At 37.8% G+C, this 16,721-nt stretch overlaps 1 protein-coding gene across 2 annotated transcripts in view; it reads left to right on the top strand.

Moving 5' to 3' along the window:
* The window catches only part of SRGAP3 (SLIT-ROBO Rho GTPase activating protein 3), a 105,342-nt gene that overhangs the window by 48,965 nt on the left and 39,656 nt on the right, over window positions 1-16,721 (top strand). For both annotated transcript variants that reach the window (XR_009153157.1, XM_058166536.1), the window contains exons 6-10: window positions 429-650; window positions 1,444-1,545; window positions 3,379-3,576; window positions 5,808-5,892; window positions 13,672-13,699. Coding sequence is in view for 1 of the 2 variants with exons in the window: in XM_058166536.1 (XP_058022519.1) it covers window positions 429-650; window positions 1,444-1,545; window positions 3,379-3,576; window positions 5,808-5,892; window positions 13,672-13,699 (635 nt within the window). In the remaining variant the exon portion in view is untranslated. The remainder of the gene's footprint in view (window positions 1-428; window positions 651-1,443; window positions 1,546-3,378; window positions 3,577-5,807; window positions 5,893-13,671; window positions 13,700-16,721) is intronic.

Below are 16,721 nucleotides of genomic sequence, written 5' to 3'. Positions count from 1 at the left end.
ATTTTTATCGTTAATCCTATTTATATCATAAGTCTGAAGCCAGTGCTATTGTCCTTTTTTCCAGCATGGAATCATATGTATAATATACGCTAAAATATATTGAAGTGTAGAGTGAAAAGCCACCGTAGTGTAGTGTTAAGATATCAGTTTGGCCCCAGGTCAATCTAAGTTCTATGAAAGTTCCACTCCTAGCCATAGTAGCCATTTGGGTGATTTTTGGCCAGTCACTCACTCTCAACCCAACCCAACCTGTCTCACTGGTTTGTTGAGCTTTGAGCTCCTAAATAAAAAGATTGGATATTCTTTTAAACAAACAAATAAATAACACAAAGCTACTTAGTATTTCTTCAAGTAAAGAAACTTTTATTTCTACTTAGAAATAATTTGTATGTGCTGTTGTTTAAGCTTGTTTTTTTTTTCTTCCTTAGTGCTGTGATTTGGGATTCCATGCTAGTCTAGCACGGACATTCAGAACATATCTTTCTGCTGAATACAATCTAGAAACCTCACGCCATGAGGGGTTGGACATAATTGAAAATGCTGTAGACAACCTGGATGCACGAAGTGACAAACATACAGTTATGGACATGTGCAACCAGGTCTTCTGTCCTCCACTGAAGTTTGACTACCAGCCTCACATGGGGGATGAGGTAAGTAATTAGAATGGTTCATGTTGCTTCATAATGCTACTTTCCTTCAGATGTAATGCTTCTTGTGTATTAGAATGAATGAGCTTAGCTTCAACAGCATTTGTGTTTCATTTGTTAGTTTTGAAATGGTGTTGTAGTTAATGGAAGTCTTTTTTGTTTTTTAAAGAATAGGGGTGGGGAATGATGGCCCTTTTATGACTTGTGGACTTCAACTCCCAGCACCCAATTCCTGAGTGCTGGCTCAGGAATTCTGGGAGTTGAAGTCCACAAGTCATAAAGGGGCCATCATTCCCTACCTGTTTTAGAACAAAGGACCACATTTTTGCAGTATGCTTAGACCAGTGCTATTTTCCATTTTACTTAGAACCTTTTAGACACATATTATACTAGAACTTTCATTGTTCACTGTGCATTGAGAATTCTTTCCACTATTGAAATAATTTTTTTAAAAAAACTGATGGCTTTTGCTATATCTTAGCTGTAAGAAAGCAGTTAATATTTAGATCTTTTATAGGGTGATTAATTCAGATCCTGCTTTTGGGACACTAGTTATGTAATCTCTGGTAGAACAAGTCAACATCTTGAAATATCTGGAAATATTAGACTAGATTTGGCATACCGGCATAAATGGTCATTACTGTCATTATTTTATACATGATTCAGTTACATTGTGAGAATCTAAGAGAAATTATTCTGTTAGTTAAAAAAAAAACATTTTAACTGAAGATAATTTTTTTCTGCGAATATTCTCCATTAGCTTGAGTTTGCAGAGGCTTATGTTTTCTTTCGACAGGTATGTCAAGTGAGCGCCCAGCAGCCGGTTCAGACGGAGTTGCTCATGCGATATCATCAGCTACAGTCTAGACTAACCACGCTCAAAATAGAGAATGAAGAGGTGAGAGCTGTAATTGTTTTTAACTGTAAGTAAACAAGCACCATTCACTCAAGTTATGCTAATGCTTCTGTTTGAAGTAATTTTGAAAGTCATTTGGATATTTAATACCTTCTTGATTAAGATATAGTTTTCAGTCCACAATCTGTGACTATCGTAATATGTATCATAGGGCACTTTCTTTCAAAAGTGTCAAGAAATTGTAAAAAATACAACAGTTAATCATTCGATGAGCACAAGGCACAACTGTCACATTATTCCTACTTTGGAATATTTGCACAAATGGTCATTTGTTTATTTAGACCTGATTCTCTCAGGAACTGCTTTTGATCTACTTTTCATTAATATATTTTAATATTAGTTTTAAGCTATGTTTCACTAAACTAATTTTTCTTTTCTGTTTTTAAAAAGAATTGCTATCTCCCTCTGCCAAAGCCTTATCCCCTCCTCTGATAATCTTGTATGGTTAAGGTGATGTGTCTTCACAATAGACGTGAGGCCCTTAATTTACAATAAGCGATATAAATGGTGCAAGGCAAAGGAATATCCAAGTCTACCCCTACTTGGATTTTAAAAATTGAATTAAAATCCCAGGACGCAAAACTGTATCTTACTTATCAGATCCAAAGAATAATAATTGAACCATTGAATTACATGACTTACTATTTAACTCATATTTGTAAAATCATTTTCATATCCTCTTGATCTTAGGAAGATTGGGAACAGGAATTTTGTGCAATATTGTCAGGGAAATATTGTGTTCTGTGGCTGAGCATTGTGAAATTTTGTTTGCCATTAGAGTTATGTCCATTTCCCGTACTATGATTCTATTAATACTCATCTACTATGGTTTTCGAGAGGTTCTGGTAATCGTATTGCTACACATGTTGCTTTTTATTAATTGTTTGAACTAGAAATAATTGTGGATCACTTTGAGGCTATAGTTACTCAAGAAATTTCTGCTTGTGAATTCAGAGGCTTTACAAATTTAATTAGTCATAGGTATTAGGACTATGTAAAACGTTTAGAAACATTTAGATAGTCTTGTGAAGTGCCCCTGCAAATCTGTTGATGAAAGGCAAGGGACATTTGCGAGAATAAAGTCACCAGTAAGAAATATGTACTGTATATTGACGTGTTTTTCAAGAGAATTTATAAAGATTGTATTGCAAAACAAGTATATAAATGAGTCTAGAAGAAGAAGACAGAGAGAATTCCAGATTGAATGGAATTTATTTGATCCTAAAAAAGAAGCAGATGAGAAATTTCAAGAACAAAAAGTAATGTAGGAAACAGTTTATGGATACAAAACTTTTCCATTTGATGTAATGTGAACATTAAGGAAGGGGTTCTTTATGACTGGCTGTCTCTAGGGTTATAAATCCAGTGGTAGACAGTTACATGCAAAAGATCAGGCACTTCTGATTAAATTTTATGTTTCAGTGAGTCTGTAAGGGTAGAGAAGATGACACAACCTCTGCATGGTACAAAGTTAAACACAGCATCTTTCTAGTTCACTTTTAAATCCTTATGATTGAAGTAATTTCTTAAGAGTTCTGTTTGATTTTTCTTCCTGGTTGCCTGATGCTATGACTTTTTCAAATGGCATGCAGAGATAATACTTTTTCTCATAAAACCTTAAGCTGCAGTAACGTACTTATCTCTGAATCATGCATAGATATTTTTCATTTGTAAGCGAGAACATCCTGTTAAACTAAGAGCCTAATTCTGGAAAGCAATTGTTAAAAAAGACAACGTCAGTGTAACAAAAGCTATAGATCTATAGTGCCGAGCTGTATCTTTCACTCTGCTTTTCTGTACATCCATTTTCCGCAGGTGCGAAAAACATTGGATGCCACAATGCAGACACTGCAAGACATGCTGACCGTGGAAGATTTTGATGTCTCAGATGCTTTCCAGCACAGTCGCTCAACTGAGTCCATCAAATCAGCTGCATCAGAGACTTACATGAGTAAAATAAACATTGCCAAGAGAAGAGCCAACCAACAAGAAACTGAAATGTTCTACTTTACTGTGAGGAACAATTTCTGTCTATTTTGAGCCCAATATTTTTAAAAACACATTAGTGAAATATTCATCCCGTAAAGCTATACTTGCATATTAAGATTGGAATGCCCATATTATATTTTTATGGCATTTGCATATCAAATTACCCTTCCCTTCACAAGCATGCATGAATGTTCTTTTAATGTACAATAGTTCTGAGAATTGCATCTGCCTTGTTTGAAGGAGGATTTTTAACAATAGTTCTCAAGGCTTTGAAGTAAAGATGTAATATATATGCCCCTCCCTAAAAATATAGGATTTTAAAAAACATATACAGTAAAGTCCCCCTCAGGTTGATTTCCAGTGAGTTAAAGGACATATCCATGTTGTTTTCTTCACAGTATGGAAGTGGCTTGCCACAGTAATCTCCTGGGACCTTTAATTCCAAATGTCCAAATTTTGCTTAAAAATATCCCTTTAAATTAGACTCTATTCATATATTCTACCATGTTCCTGACAGTGCCTTTCTTCCATTGTCCATGTCAGCTGAGAAGAATTTTGTAAATTCTGCTGGTCACATACTACTAGATTTGTCCTAGTTAGAATGGGAAGTTCTAAGATTCATGTCTTTTTAGAAATCTTTCATAACAGTTGTTGATTTTCACTGGTGGAAATATTTTTAAAATAAAGAAGAACAGTGTAAGATTGATTCTTGTTATTCTGGTTATGAAGGCAAAGCAAGAGATATCTACAGCTTATGGCAGCAAAGTATCACAGATAACTTTCCCCCTAGCCTCATAGCGCAATGTGACAACTCAGGTTGAAACTTCTTAAGATCCTTCTCCATCAATATTCCTTAAGTAACTTCATTCTTCTGCAGACATTCTTGATCTAAGGCAACTATCTGTCAGTTAGAAGCCATATAGTTTTATTGATCTTCTTGTGCCTTATCATCCTATGAATGGAAGGCCTTGACTTAGAAGAAGACAATGAGTATACAATAGAGCTGTATGCAGTAATGCTTTTATGTACAGGCATACAGATTGTACAATTATCTGCAAGAAGTTGTGATCATTTGGGCAATGTGGAGAGAGCATTTTAACTTTAATATCATCCAAGCAGAGTTTATTTTAGTCCTTACATTAGTTGTATCTGATGATACTGCATATACACAGTACAATTTATAATATTTAGCACATGTGAGCTATTCACCTAAAAATCTTGCCAAACTTTGTAGTTTGGGATTTTGTAGGTTAACACATATTGCAGCAAAAAGCTTAGAAATGAGACCACTTAAATTTATCTGCTATCTATTGACTTAATTAGAATGTGAGATTCAACCCATGGAATTCTTTTCACTAATACATAATATATCATCATAACAAATATCACTTCCTTAATTTAGAGGGGTTACTGGAATTTGCATTTTGTAGCTGTGTGTATTCATTTTTGAGTCTCCTTATTTCTGTTCCTTCAACATTTTTCTCTTCCCACACCCCATGCTTTCCCTCTGTTCCTATAGAGGGAACCTGTAGAATTACATGGGTGAATACAAAGGTTTTTGACCTTAGAATATAAACAGGAGTGTTACCTGTTACCTACATTTTACAGAGAGGGAAAGCTAGAAAGCTTCGTTAAAAAAATCCTATGGGCAACCAAAATCTGATTCCTTATGACTTAGAAATTTGCTTTTTCTTTCCTGTTTAGAATACTGAGAATACCAAGAAGAAAACAATTATTATGCATGTATGGAGAGAGAGAGAGAGAGAGGGAGGGAGGGGGGGGGAGAGAGAGAGAGAGAGAGAGAGAGAGAGAGAGAGTCCTTACTTAACAACCACTCTTTCACTGACCATTCAAACTTTTGATGTGCTGAACGAGTGGTATTTATGACCAGTCCTTGGAGTTCTGACTGTCTCAGCATCTCTCTGTCACATGTTTTTCATTTTCAGCCTTCATTGCTGGCTTCCGAAAAATAAAGTCAACTGGGAAGCCTGAAGGAGGTTGCAAATGCAACCATATTGACATCCTTGTTAACTGTGATGATTTGCTTAACAGTGGCAAATGGGACAACTGGAATTGCCTATGCTAAGACATGATTATGTGATGTCATGGTTTACAACCATGTTGCTTAATGATGGCAACTCTGGTCTCAATTGCTGTTGTTAATTGAGGAACATATTTAGCTCAAAGTATGTCATATCCAAATTCTTTGTACATCTTGCTTATAGTTGTATGGATTTGTTTCTTCTCTTCTTCAGAAGTTTAAAGAATATTTGAATGGCAGTAACCTTATTACTAAGCTGCAAGCTAAGCATGACTTGCTGAAGCAGACTCTAGGAGAAGGTAAGTTACAGGCATGTTTAACCACCGCATTTCTCGCCACTACAGGTTTCAAGCTAGATCGTAGGTTTCTTAAATGTCATCTTCTTTGGTTCTTTCTCTTGCATCTGCTGTTGTAACCAGAAGTATTATCTAGTTGTCGTTAAATGCAAAACAGCCCGTTTTCCTTCTTTGTTCTTCATGCTGCACTTTGCCAATATACTCCAGGCTTTTCCAATTCCAGGGGTCAATATGTGGTACTAAAAGCAATTCCCATATCCCATGATGCCACTTGCCTGGCTTCCTGCCAGGGTGGGTATCCCCGAGTGGTTGATCTGGATTTGGGCAAAGAGAGCACCAGATAAGGGCAGGGTGAAAATAAGACCAGCCAAGCACACAATAACAGGGAATAGCAATGGGAATTGAAAGAAGGGAGGGGACAGTCTGGGACCCTCTCCTGTCTCCTTCACAATACAAAAGTAGCTTGTGTCTGTTTCATTTGTACCTCAAGACTGTTTTGGTAGTTAAATATGGGGCCAGGGATTGGGATGATATTAGTCCAGAATGGAGTAACATAAAAATTGTATTAATAATATAAATGCATGACTAAATGTGCCCACCAAACATGTTTGTGCTGGTACCAGTACTTCAGCATATTTAAAATACAGGCTATATTCATGAATGAATGTTGAAACTGGTTGTTACATAATTTAGCTAACTGGGTATTATCAAATAACTATAAGTAATCTTATAGAACAGGGATCCCCAATCCCCAGGCTGTGGCCCACTACTGGGCCACGGCCCATCCAGAACTGGGCCACACAAGCCCACCACTTGTGCAAATGGTGCACATTCACACTCGCACCTGCCGCCCTCATGGAACCATTCTCTCCTCCCCTTCGCCGGACCGCCAAGCCAGAAAGGTTGGGGACCGCTGTCATAGATCAAAGCATGTTATCCCTCCTCCCCTCATTTATCCATGAGTTGCTTTTGATTGATAGGCTCTAATAGTCCAACCCTTCCCCCAGTAGAAAGGGACCCTGCAATTCATGATTTTGCCTAGCAAAGTGATAAAAAGTTATTTATTTATTTATTTGCCTGATGGAAAAACCCAAGTCCTGCTAATATATTCTCTTAAAACAGATTCACTATGTTCTTAACAATTAGTCACTTTATCTGGAACTAAAGTTTGTCAACTACAAACACCGAGTTTAAAAAGTGTATCAATGTTTTTTGAAGGATATTTCAAAGTTTTAAAAGCAATAGTTTGAAGGAGATTTTAAAGTTTTGAAAATAATAGTCAGCAGCAGCACCAGGAGGGATAATATACTGATGCATGGGAAGAGTAGTCTAAGGCAGTAGTTATTTTCCGGAGTCAAGCAGTAAAAATGAAGGGCAGTAAAAATGGATGGTTCTAAGTATAGAATTTTGAGCTGTTTCAGTGTTTTAATAGTGTTATATGTACATTGGCACTGAAAATGGTGTATTATTTGCAAGTGGGTTACTTCTGTCACTCTGCTTGAAAGCTGTCAAGAAGAGTTGAAAAATTAATGCAGAGGCCCTTTCATCGCTGAAGATTTATGCTTAAGGGGAAATCTTTAGACAAGTTGGTGAAACTGACTATGAAACTATAATGACCTTCTTGATCTCTGCATATATTCCAGAAAAACTAATTTGCTTCACTCTAGTTACACTTTTCTCCCACAGGAGTTGGCTTTTGAGGGAATGTTTGATTATAGGACAAGTTGTAGGCATATATTTGTCCAGAAAAATCAATGGCTCATCATCGGGAAAGGGGATTTAATAGCTTTGGTTTTCTTCATTCAAATAGTAAGGATTAATTAGACTTAATGTTATACGGCATATGTGTTTGTAAGTCATCCTTCAGTTGTTTCCCCATTTCTTTTCCTTCAATCTTTAATTTCTTATTGTTCTAAGCCTACCTTCCCCCAAACAGTGAAGCTGCTGCTTTATAAGCTTGCCTAAATTATAAACGGTATTGAAGAACAGAGTTGGAAGGGATCTTTAAACAAATAAAGGCTGATTGATATTAAGCGTTATTATATACCAGGCAAATAGTGGTGTTAATAACAGAACAACAGAGTTGGAAGCGATCTTGGAGATCTTCTAGTCCAACCCTCCGTTTAGGCAGGAGCCTATACCATTTTAGACAAATGTTTGTCCAAACTCTTCTTAAAAACTTCCAGTGTTGGAGCATTTACAACTTTTGGAGGCAAGTTGTTCCACTGATTGGGGCTGGAGTTTTGGTTGCTAAGCGAGTTATCAGGTGACCAAGTCCAATTTTACAACCATTTGTTTACATTAATAAATCATGCTTCCCTCATTGACTTTGCTTTAATAGGGATTCACAACAATTATTCGTCAAGGACCAGATATAAAGGTATAAGGAGGAAGATGGTTTGTTTAGCAATAACATGCCTGAAAAGGAATATAAAAGTTAAAGCAACTCTGTAAATTAGAATGGAATGGAGCTTTAATATTAGTTTATAACTAATTTAGAACCATTGTTTTTAGATCAGGGGCAAAATATATGGGTGCTATAGACTTCTTGTATGCATTTCATGGGGTGCTGCTTCTAGTCTTAATCACTGCATTGCATCACACTTAAACTTAACTACGCTACACTTAAACATAGTACACTGCACTACACTTCATCATTATACCTTAATCATTACAAGGCAGTGGTTCCATCCCACATTATGGAAAAGAATGTGATCTGACCTTAGGAAGGAAACAATGAAGCGTTAAGGGGCCGTGGTAGCTCAGGCTGGTAAGAAGCCTGTTATTAGAACACAGCAGCCTGCAATTACTGCCGGTTCAAGCCCGGCCCAAGGTTGACTCAGCCTTCCATCCTTTATAAGGTAGGTAAAATGAGGACCCAGATTGTTGGGGGGGCAATAAGTTGACTTTGTAAATATACAAATAGAATGAGACTATTGCCTTATACACTGTAAGCTGCCCTGAGTCTTCGGAGAAGGGCGGGATATAAATGTAAATAAAAAAAAAAGGGAGGAGAAAAGAGTTCTGATAAAGTGGAAAGTATGAGAAAGAAATTTTATTTGATTTTATTTGGTATAACATCAGTGGTGAAATCCAATTTTTTTTACTACTGGTTCTGTGGGCGTGGCTTGGTGGACATGGTGTGGCTTGGTGGGCGTGGCTTGATGGGTGTGGCAGGGAAAGGATATTGCAAAATCTCCATTCCTACCCCACTCTGGGGCCAGCCAGAGGTGGTATTTGCCAGTTCTCCAAACTAGTCAAAATTTCCCCTATCGGTTCTCCAGAAACTGTCAGAACTTGCTGGATTTCACCCTTATATAACATTTTGACAGGCTTTTATCATTCTAACTGAAGAAGCTATCTCTAGCTCAGGGCTGGATTGTGGTGTTTTAGATAAAAGGTAAAAGTAAAGGTTCCCCTCGCACTTACGTGCTAGTCGTTGCCAACTCTAGGGGGCGGTGCTCACTTCCGTTTCCAAGCTGAAGAACCAGCGCTGTCCGAAGACAGGTGGTCATGTGGCCATGGTCATGTGGCCAGCATGACTCAACACCAAAGGCGCACGGAACACTGTTATCTTCCCAACAAAGGTGGTCCTTATTTTTTCTACTTGCATTTTTACGTGCTTTCGAAACTGCTAGGTTGGCAGAAGCTGGGACTAGTAACGAGAGCTCACCCCGTTACATGGCAGCACTAGGGATTCGAACCACTGAACTGCTGACCTTTCGATCGACAAGCTCAGCTGTCTAGATACTGTATCCAATTTGTATGGTTATTTCATGCTTATATATACTGTTGTGTTTGACAAATAAAAATAAATAGAAAATAAATAAATAAAACACCAAGGACTCTATACTTCAAGATTCTGTTACTTAACCTTGCCTATCTTGAACAGAGCTGATGTACTAAATATTACAGGACACACATTCTGGTTGTGTTTATTTTCTGGATACTGTCTCTTTAATTTGTATGCTTATATTATATAAAATTTACACTTATACTGGAAGAGCAAAGACATTTTGATTAAATGATAGCCCAGGTGAAATGAGTAGGATTTACTTTAATGAAAAACTTTGTTCTACAGAGACAACATAGTTCTTGTCAAGGCAAAATAGCACCATGAATTGCTTTAACAAGGTGCTTTGTCACTTTATTGCCTCGACTGGCATTTCCAATAGCTGGAATGAGTACTGCATTTTTGCAGCAGCCTCTGCTTCTGGAAATTCTGGGCAAGGCTGCAAGATGATATAAAGCAAAGCTATCTCTGCTTTGATACCGTCTTTCAGCTTAAAAAAAAAAATCTCAACAAGTCAAATTATCCAATCAAAGCTTTCCACAGCCTTATTAAATGAAAAATTTTAAAAAATAAAGCAGATAAACATACGAATTCACAAACTAGAAAGAAATATTTTAAAATGTATTAACTTAATTACAAGGAAGAATAATTACTATTATAGAGTACCTTATTATTTAGAAATTCATTTATTCATTATTTATGACTGTTAAAACTCAGGATATCTGTATAATATAATAAATAAAACCAGTTGTTAAAGGAAATCCAAACTTGTCAAGAATGGCCTCTAACTACTGTAAAACATAAATAAGGGTCTATTGAAATATAATGAATACCACAATCTAATTCCTATTTACAACTTCACTCAAAAATAGATTAAAAAAAAATACTTATCTCCATCTTTCCATTAATGCAAACTTCTTAAGACAGCAGTGGCCTGAAATACCCATCAAGTGAGTCATTTCAGAAAAAAGTCAAATCCAGAATTACATCAAAGAACTTCATAAAGAAAAAGGCAGGGGGTTTAGAAATAGCAAGCTTTCCTGGCCATGCAGAACACATGCTAAAGGCTGGAACTGAAAATCAAAGCCTATATACAGTCAGCTTAAAGAGAAATGGGCAAAATCTTGGATGCTTTTTAGTAAAGGAATGTGTCATAAGTCCTTTTTTTCAGTTCTGTTGCAACTTCAAAGAGTCACTAAATGAATGGTTGCAAGTCAAGGTCTACCTGTATTTGGAGAGTGCTATTATATCTTCAGCAAGCTACTCCTGCAGGACTGAATTTCCAGATTACTGTTGTTTGGTTGTATAAACTAATTTACATGACTCCTTCTTAAAGCATGAGGGCCAGACCCAGAAAAGGAACTGAATTTATTTCCAACCAGTGAATAGATCGAACACTTCAAGCTCATGAATGAAGGCAAATATACATGTCTTAGGATAATGTTGCAGGATCCAACCTGGGTTATCACTGGGAGGTTTTGTCTTTTGAGCTACTGGACTCGTGCTCCTGGAGCCTAGAGAGAAGTTCCCTGAAGATGGGGTCCAGGCTGAGTCCAAAAGCTCGGAAGACAAAACCTTTGATCCCACTGACCGACCCAGATTGGATCCTGTAACACTTGAAACTGTTGTGATTTGAAAAGATTTATTTTGAATAATTATTTTGTTGGGAATCTTCCCACCTGCTTACAGTATCTCCACCCCTTCCCTTCTACCCTTTGGGCCACCTTGCACAGCAGCAGGAGCACTGGGGCTGAAGTAGAGGTCTGGGGTCATTAGTAGTCTCACCAGCCCCCAATGCTGCAGGGAGGGCCCCACAAGCCATGTGTCATGGCCAATCACCCAAATGCCATAGCACAAAGCCACTGCCAGCCTGTGTTTCACAGGTTCAGCTAACCTTTATTGTCGTCTTCCTCCAGTTGTTTAGTCCTTGGATTGACCCTATGTGAGGCAGCTGTTGGCTGTGCCAGGCCGCCTTCTTGAGGCTGCTTGTGCCATTCTCCAAATGTTCTCATGAGGCTTTGGAAGGCCACAAAAGCTTTCTGAAGCATTATAAGGAGGCAGCACATGCTTTGGAGAAACATGCATTGGCCTCGGTAAGGAGACCTGGTGTGGCTAGCATCTGCCTTGCATAAAGCCAGGCTTGGATGCATCTTAGGCCTGCAGAGCATAGGGCAGGAGTACTGGCTAGGGCTTTGCACTAGGGTCTTGGGATGGCTGACCGCAATGTTAGGGTTGTAGTTGTACTCAGCAGCAGAGACCTGGATGTGAGAGCAGCTAACTGAGACAGGGCAGCCAATAGGGCAGAGAAGTGGTGGGGGGAAAGGAGGCAGGTGCACAGGGGAAGTTGAAGAGGAAGCGAAGCAGGTAGTCTCTACCTTACCAAAGCTTAGGGGCTGGAAGGGACCAAACTGGTAATGGCTCCTCACCTAGTGGCCAATGGAATTTGGTTAACAATCACAACTGGGACTGCTGGGATTCCTGTTACTAAACAATGAAGTTATGTGGCATGGCTTAGTGAGGGAAATTCTGGTCACAATTACTGTCATAACTCAAGGACTACCTTTAAAGAGTCCAGATTCAATCTCTGGCATCTACACTTCATCTTTCTAAAATTGCTGGTGTCGTTAATGGATACTCTATTAAACCAAATAGGCTTGTATTCTGAAAGAAACATCCCAAACTGTTCTTAGGAAAATGTTATTTCGTGGTCAAATTACATATTGTAGTAAATATGCAGCACAATACAAGTTTGTCTTCTAGTTTGTTTCTGCTGGAGGCATTGGGGAGACAATTACAGTGCACAGGGAAGGGAGGTCCCCGGTCCCCAATTCCAGCTTTCTGAAAAACAAGTCCTTTGCACAGTTTGAAGCAACAGAGAAATGTTTCTATTAGCAACGCTTTTCTTTGGTTTGTAGCCATGGAGGCCTCTGTGATATTTAAAGGGTAAATGTCTCTTGCCCATGCACTGCAATTCCTAAAAAAAAACACCAAAAAAAAAACACCCCTCACCTGTTGCTTAGACATTGTTAAAAAGAAATAAATAAAGAGAAGGTGAAACAGTTTGCCATATAGTTAGCGTAGCACAAAAGCTGACCCTGGAAAGAAATTTGGGGGGGGGGGGGAAATTACACATAATACCATATCAACTGTTTGAGGGGTGGGACTTACAAAGCTTTTAAATTTCAAACTCTTTGGAATATATGTGGATGGTAATGATGGGAGCACTTCCTTCTGAAAGGCATTACAATAGTATATAAGAAGAATAAAAAATAGTTGAATTGACCATTAACAATTAAAATAAGGCAATGAAAATACAAAAATTAAAATTCCATTGATTTTTTTAAAAAAGACCTTAAAAAATCTCATCTAGGCGTAGTTTTTATCCTGCAAAATGCTAATAGCAGTGTTCTAATATCTCAGGGGTTGCTACAAAGAAGAGGGAGTCAAACTATTCTCCAAAGCACCTGAGGGGAGAACAAGAAGCAATGGATGGAAACTAATCAAGGAGAGAAGCAACTTAGAACTAAGGAGAAATTTCCTGACAGTTAGAACAATCAATAAGTGGAACAACTTGCCTGTAAAAGTTGTGAACGCTCCAAAACTGGAAATTTTTAAGAAAATGTTTGATAGCCATTTGTCTGAAATGGTGTAGAGTTTCCTGCCTGGGCAGGGGGTTGGACTAGAAGGCCTCCAAGGTCCCTTCCAACTCTGTTATTATGTTATGATTGAACTATCTTTTCAGATTCTATGGGCTCCTGCAGTTTTTTTTGTTTCCCCCACCAAACTTGGCAACTTTTAAATGTGTGGCCTTCCTATGCTGGTTGGCGAATTCTGGGAGTTGAATGCCACATCTTAAACTTGCCAAGTTTCAGAAACACTGGGCTATAGGATTATACTGATATCCCTCCCCTCCCACAACAAAGTACTCCTCTATATAAATAAATAGTAAGGCTGCAATTAACATTCAGTTTCTTTCCTCCCTTCCATAGGTGAAAGAGCTGAATGTGGAACAACTAGGTAAGTGGAACTCTTCGTTTTTCTATTTTATTCTGGTGATTGGTTGCTACTCCTTCTATAACAGGGCTGTCAAATTCACAGCCAGATGCGTCATGCACTGGCCATGCCCATGCCCTGTTTAGCGAAAAGGGAAAAAAAAATCTTGCAATACGTCACATGATGCTGCCATGATGACACAAGTTTGACACCTCTGTTCTATAAGGAGGACTGAACTATTTAAAATCCATCTGCTTCAAATTTATAAAAATCTTCCAAGCATGAGCTATAGGGGGGAGAAAATAGCAACACTCTCCCTGCATGAGTGGCTTACTTCTGGCTGCATTATTCAAAAAGATTAATTAGAAGGACAATGGAAAAAGCTTCTTGTATTTGCTGCAGTGGCAATTTTCAGCTGACTGGCTCTGAAATCACGTAAGGCTCTGCCAGCAGAGAGTACTGCAGAGGCTTCTTGGATGTATCAGCGTTTATTCATCTCCTTGTGATAGTGACCAGCATATTTAGCCAAACTGGGGTTCTTTCCTTTGCTAGTTAATATATGCTCTGGGGCAAATTCCTAAAGCTGCCTGCAGTCACAGTGAGTGAGATGGGAGGCCGTGTAAATTACATTTAATAAATAACATTTAAAAATAAATTTAAATCCCCAGATATGGGATTAATATCCAGATCATGATATACGATGCTTTCTGAATCATTCTTTTCTCTATAATAAAGTGGGTGAAAAATAGGCATTAGGAATAAGAATAAATTTTGAATTCCCATAAGAAAGGAGAGCAAGAGGGGAGGGGGGTGAGAGAAGAAATTTAGGTGGGGGGGAAGCACCATTGACAAAAGTGAGCTGCTCTCAGAAGTTGGTAGGAGAACAACTTATGATTCAGTTAAGTAGTGAAAGGTAATTTAGTAGCAGTTGGCTGTAGTAATAAAAAAGCAGTTATGGAAGAACTGAATGGGTTTCATAGAAGGTAAGCTACCCACAGGTGATTTATGCATTCATGACTGTATAATAATAGCTACTGCTAAATTAGGGGTTGATTAGCTCACATTCTCATGCAAATATGCCAATAATGGGGAATCATTAGCTCAAATGATCATTTATATTTTCAGCTAAAGGAAAGATTTCCAAATTTCTTTGATGTACATAATACATAGGCTTAAAGAAGTAATCATTCAACTACAGAAAAACAGTTTGGCTAGACCTTGCAAGTGGACTAATTCTAAATTTTCTCACAAAGATAGAAAAAAGAGAAAGGATAATAGTTAGCAAATATATGGTAGAAGAAGGTGCAATATGTACAGACTCTTAAGTTTATAATGAATTCAAGATATTTAATTTCCTGTATGCAGAAAACATATAGAAGACCCTCCTAGTAGGATTAGTTATTTTGATTGAAATTTAGGGGAATTCAAATTTAACTATCTCGTTTTGTCTAAAAAGGCCAAACAATTCCAGCTAACTTCTGGTGATGTTGAGAAGACCAAACGGATCAAGTTAAATAATTTGGATATAATAGAGGGAAAAAAAACCCAGTTATCTCAGTTTGTTTCAGTTCTTATGAATTGTTTCTCATAAGCACTGCTTCCCTATGCTTCCCTTCACCAGGACCATTTCTACTGAAACTCCAAATATTCATGGAGAATATATTCTATCAGACACTAAAAATGCTGGTAGTTAATGTCTTGATATAAATGGATCCAGGTCTTGGACTGTGGTTTGCACATTTCTTAATGTGCTTTTATACTAACAAAATCAAAATGTTGAGTCAAGATACTTGCCTCTAATCCCTAAGCAAAATACAGAGCACCAGCACACAGAGCCAACCAGCTACATTGAAGATTCTGAGAAATAGGGGGAAAAAACCTAGCCAACATTTATTTGGTGTTTTGTTGGTAACCTTGAGTACTATATTCTTTAAAGGAGGTATAAAATCAACATAGAGAAGGAATAAATTTCTGACCCACAGATTGGATCTAAAGAACTTTGAACTCCCAAAGTTCATTCCTACTCCAAGATTTGAGGATAGTAAGATCATTTTCTTTGTTGCTGTTTGTCATGCTTCCCCTTCTTGTAACATGCATAGCACATAACTTGAAGGGCTGTTCAGAGCTGGTCATTCTGGCCCAGCCTATAGACTCATTCAAAGATCTGTATGCTTTCTGCCAAGCAAGAAGATACAAGCAAATGGCTCAAGAACTCCATATAAATGCAATTCTTTTTAGCTCCGTTTGCAATCATAAAGAAAAAGAAAGAACAATAGATTGCGAGGTCTGACACCCAATGCAGCAAAAGAAGCAGAACGATTTTTAAAAACAACAACAGTAAAGCTTCATTGTTTAATGCACTATGCAGGATTAGCAAAAAATTTGGAACTGTTTTAATAATGGCAGAATAGACAGCTTTTAAAAACCAGCTTCTTTCAAATGTGGAATTCTTTTTCTAACTAAATGTATGAGAATTCAGCATTATGAAGTGATTGGTCAATTCAAACTGTAGAAAAAGAGTCATTTTAATTGTATGCACACGGATTTTTTTTTTTCAATTTGGAGAGGCAATTCTAAGAAACCCTTTTTAATTTATGAGAATGCACTAGGTTGGCCCTTCGTAGCAAAGAATAATAGTGGATTGAGAAAAGATGAAGTTTGTGTAAAAATTTAAAAAGCTAGGATCCTGGTGGCATAAGACCTTAGAAACTTTTCAGGGAAGAGAAGATTTGCCTTTAACTCCCATCTTATTTTAAATACTGTTTTGTCCCACTTAAAGCGAACTACATTGTAAATAGAAGTTTCCCAATAGCAATATTAGGAAAGAGTCACGGTGGCGCAGTGGTTAGAGTGAAGTATTGCAGGCTATTTCTGCTGATCACTAGTTGCCAGCAGTTTGGCAGATGGAATCTCACTGGCTCAAGGTTGACTCAGCCTTCCATCCTTCCAAGGTGGGTAAAATGAGGATCCAGATTGTTGGGGGCAATAGGCTGACTCTGTAAACAGCCTAGAGAGGGCTGTAAAAGCACTGTGATATAAGTCTGAG

Source organism: Ahaetulla prasina, chromosome 2 (assembly GCF_028640845.1).
Source record: "Ahaetulla prasina isolate Xishuangbanna chromosome 2, ASM2864084v1, whole genome shotgun sequence".
Classification (NCBI taxonomy): Eukaryota; Metazoa; Chordata; class Lepidosauria; order Squamata; family Colubridae; genus Ahaetulla; species Ahaetulla prasina.
Note: the sequence above shows the minus strand (reverse complement) of the source record. Positions and strands in the feature narration are given on the sequence as shown.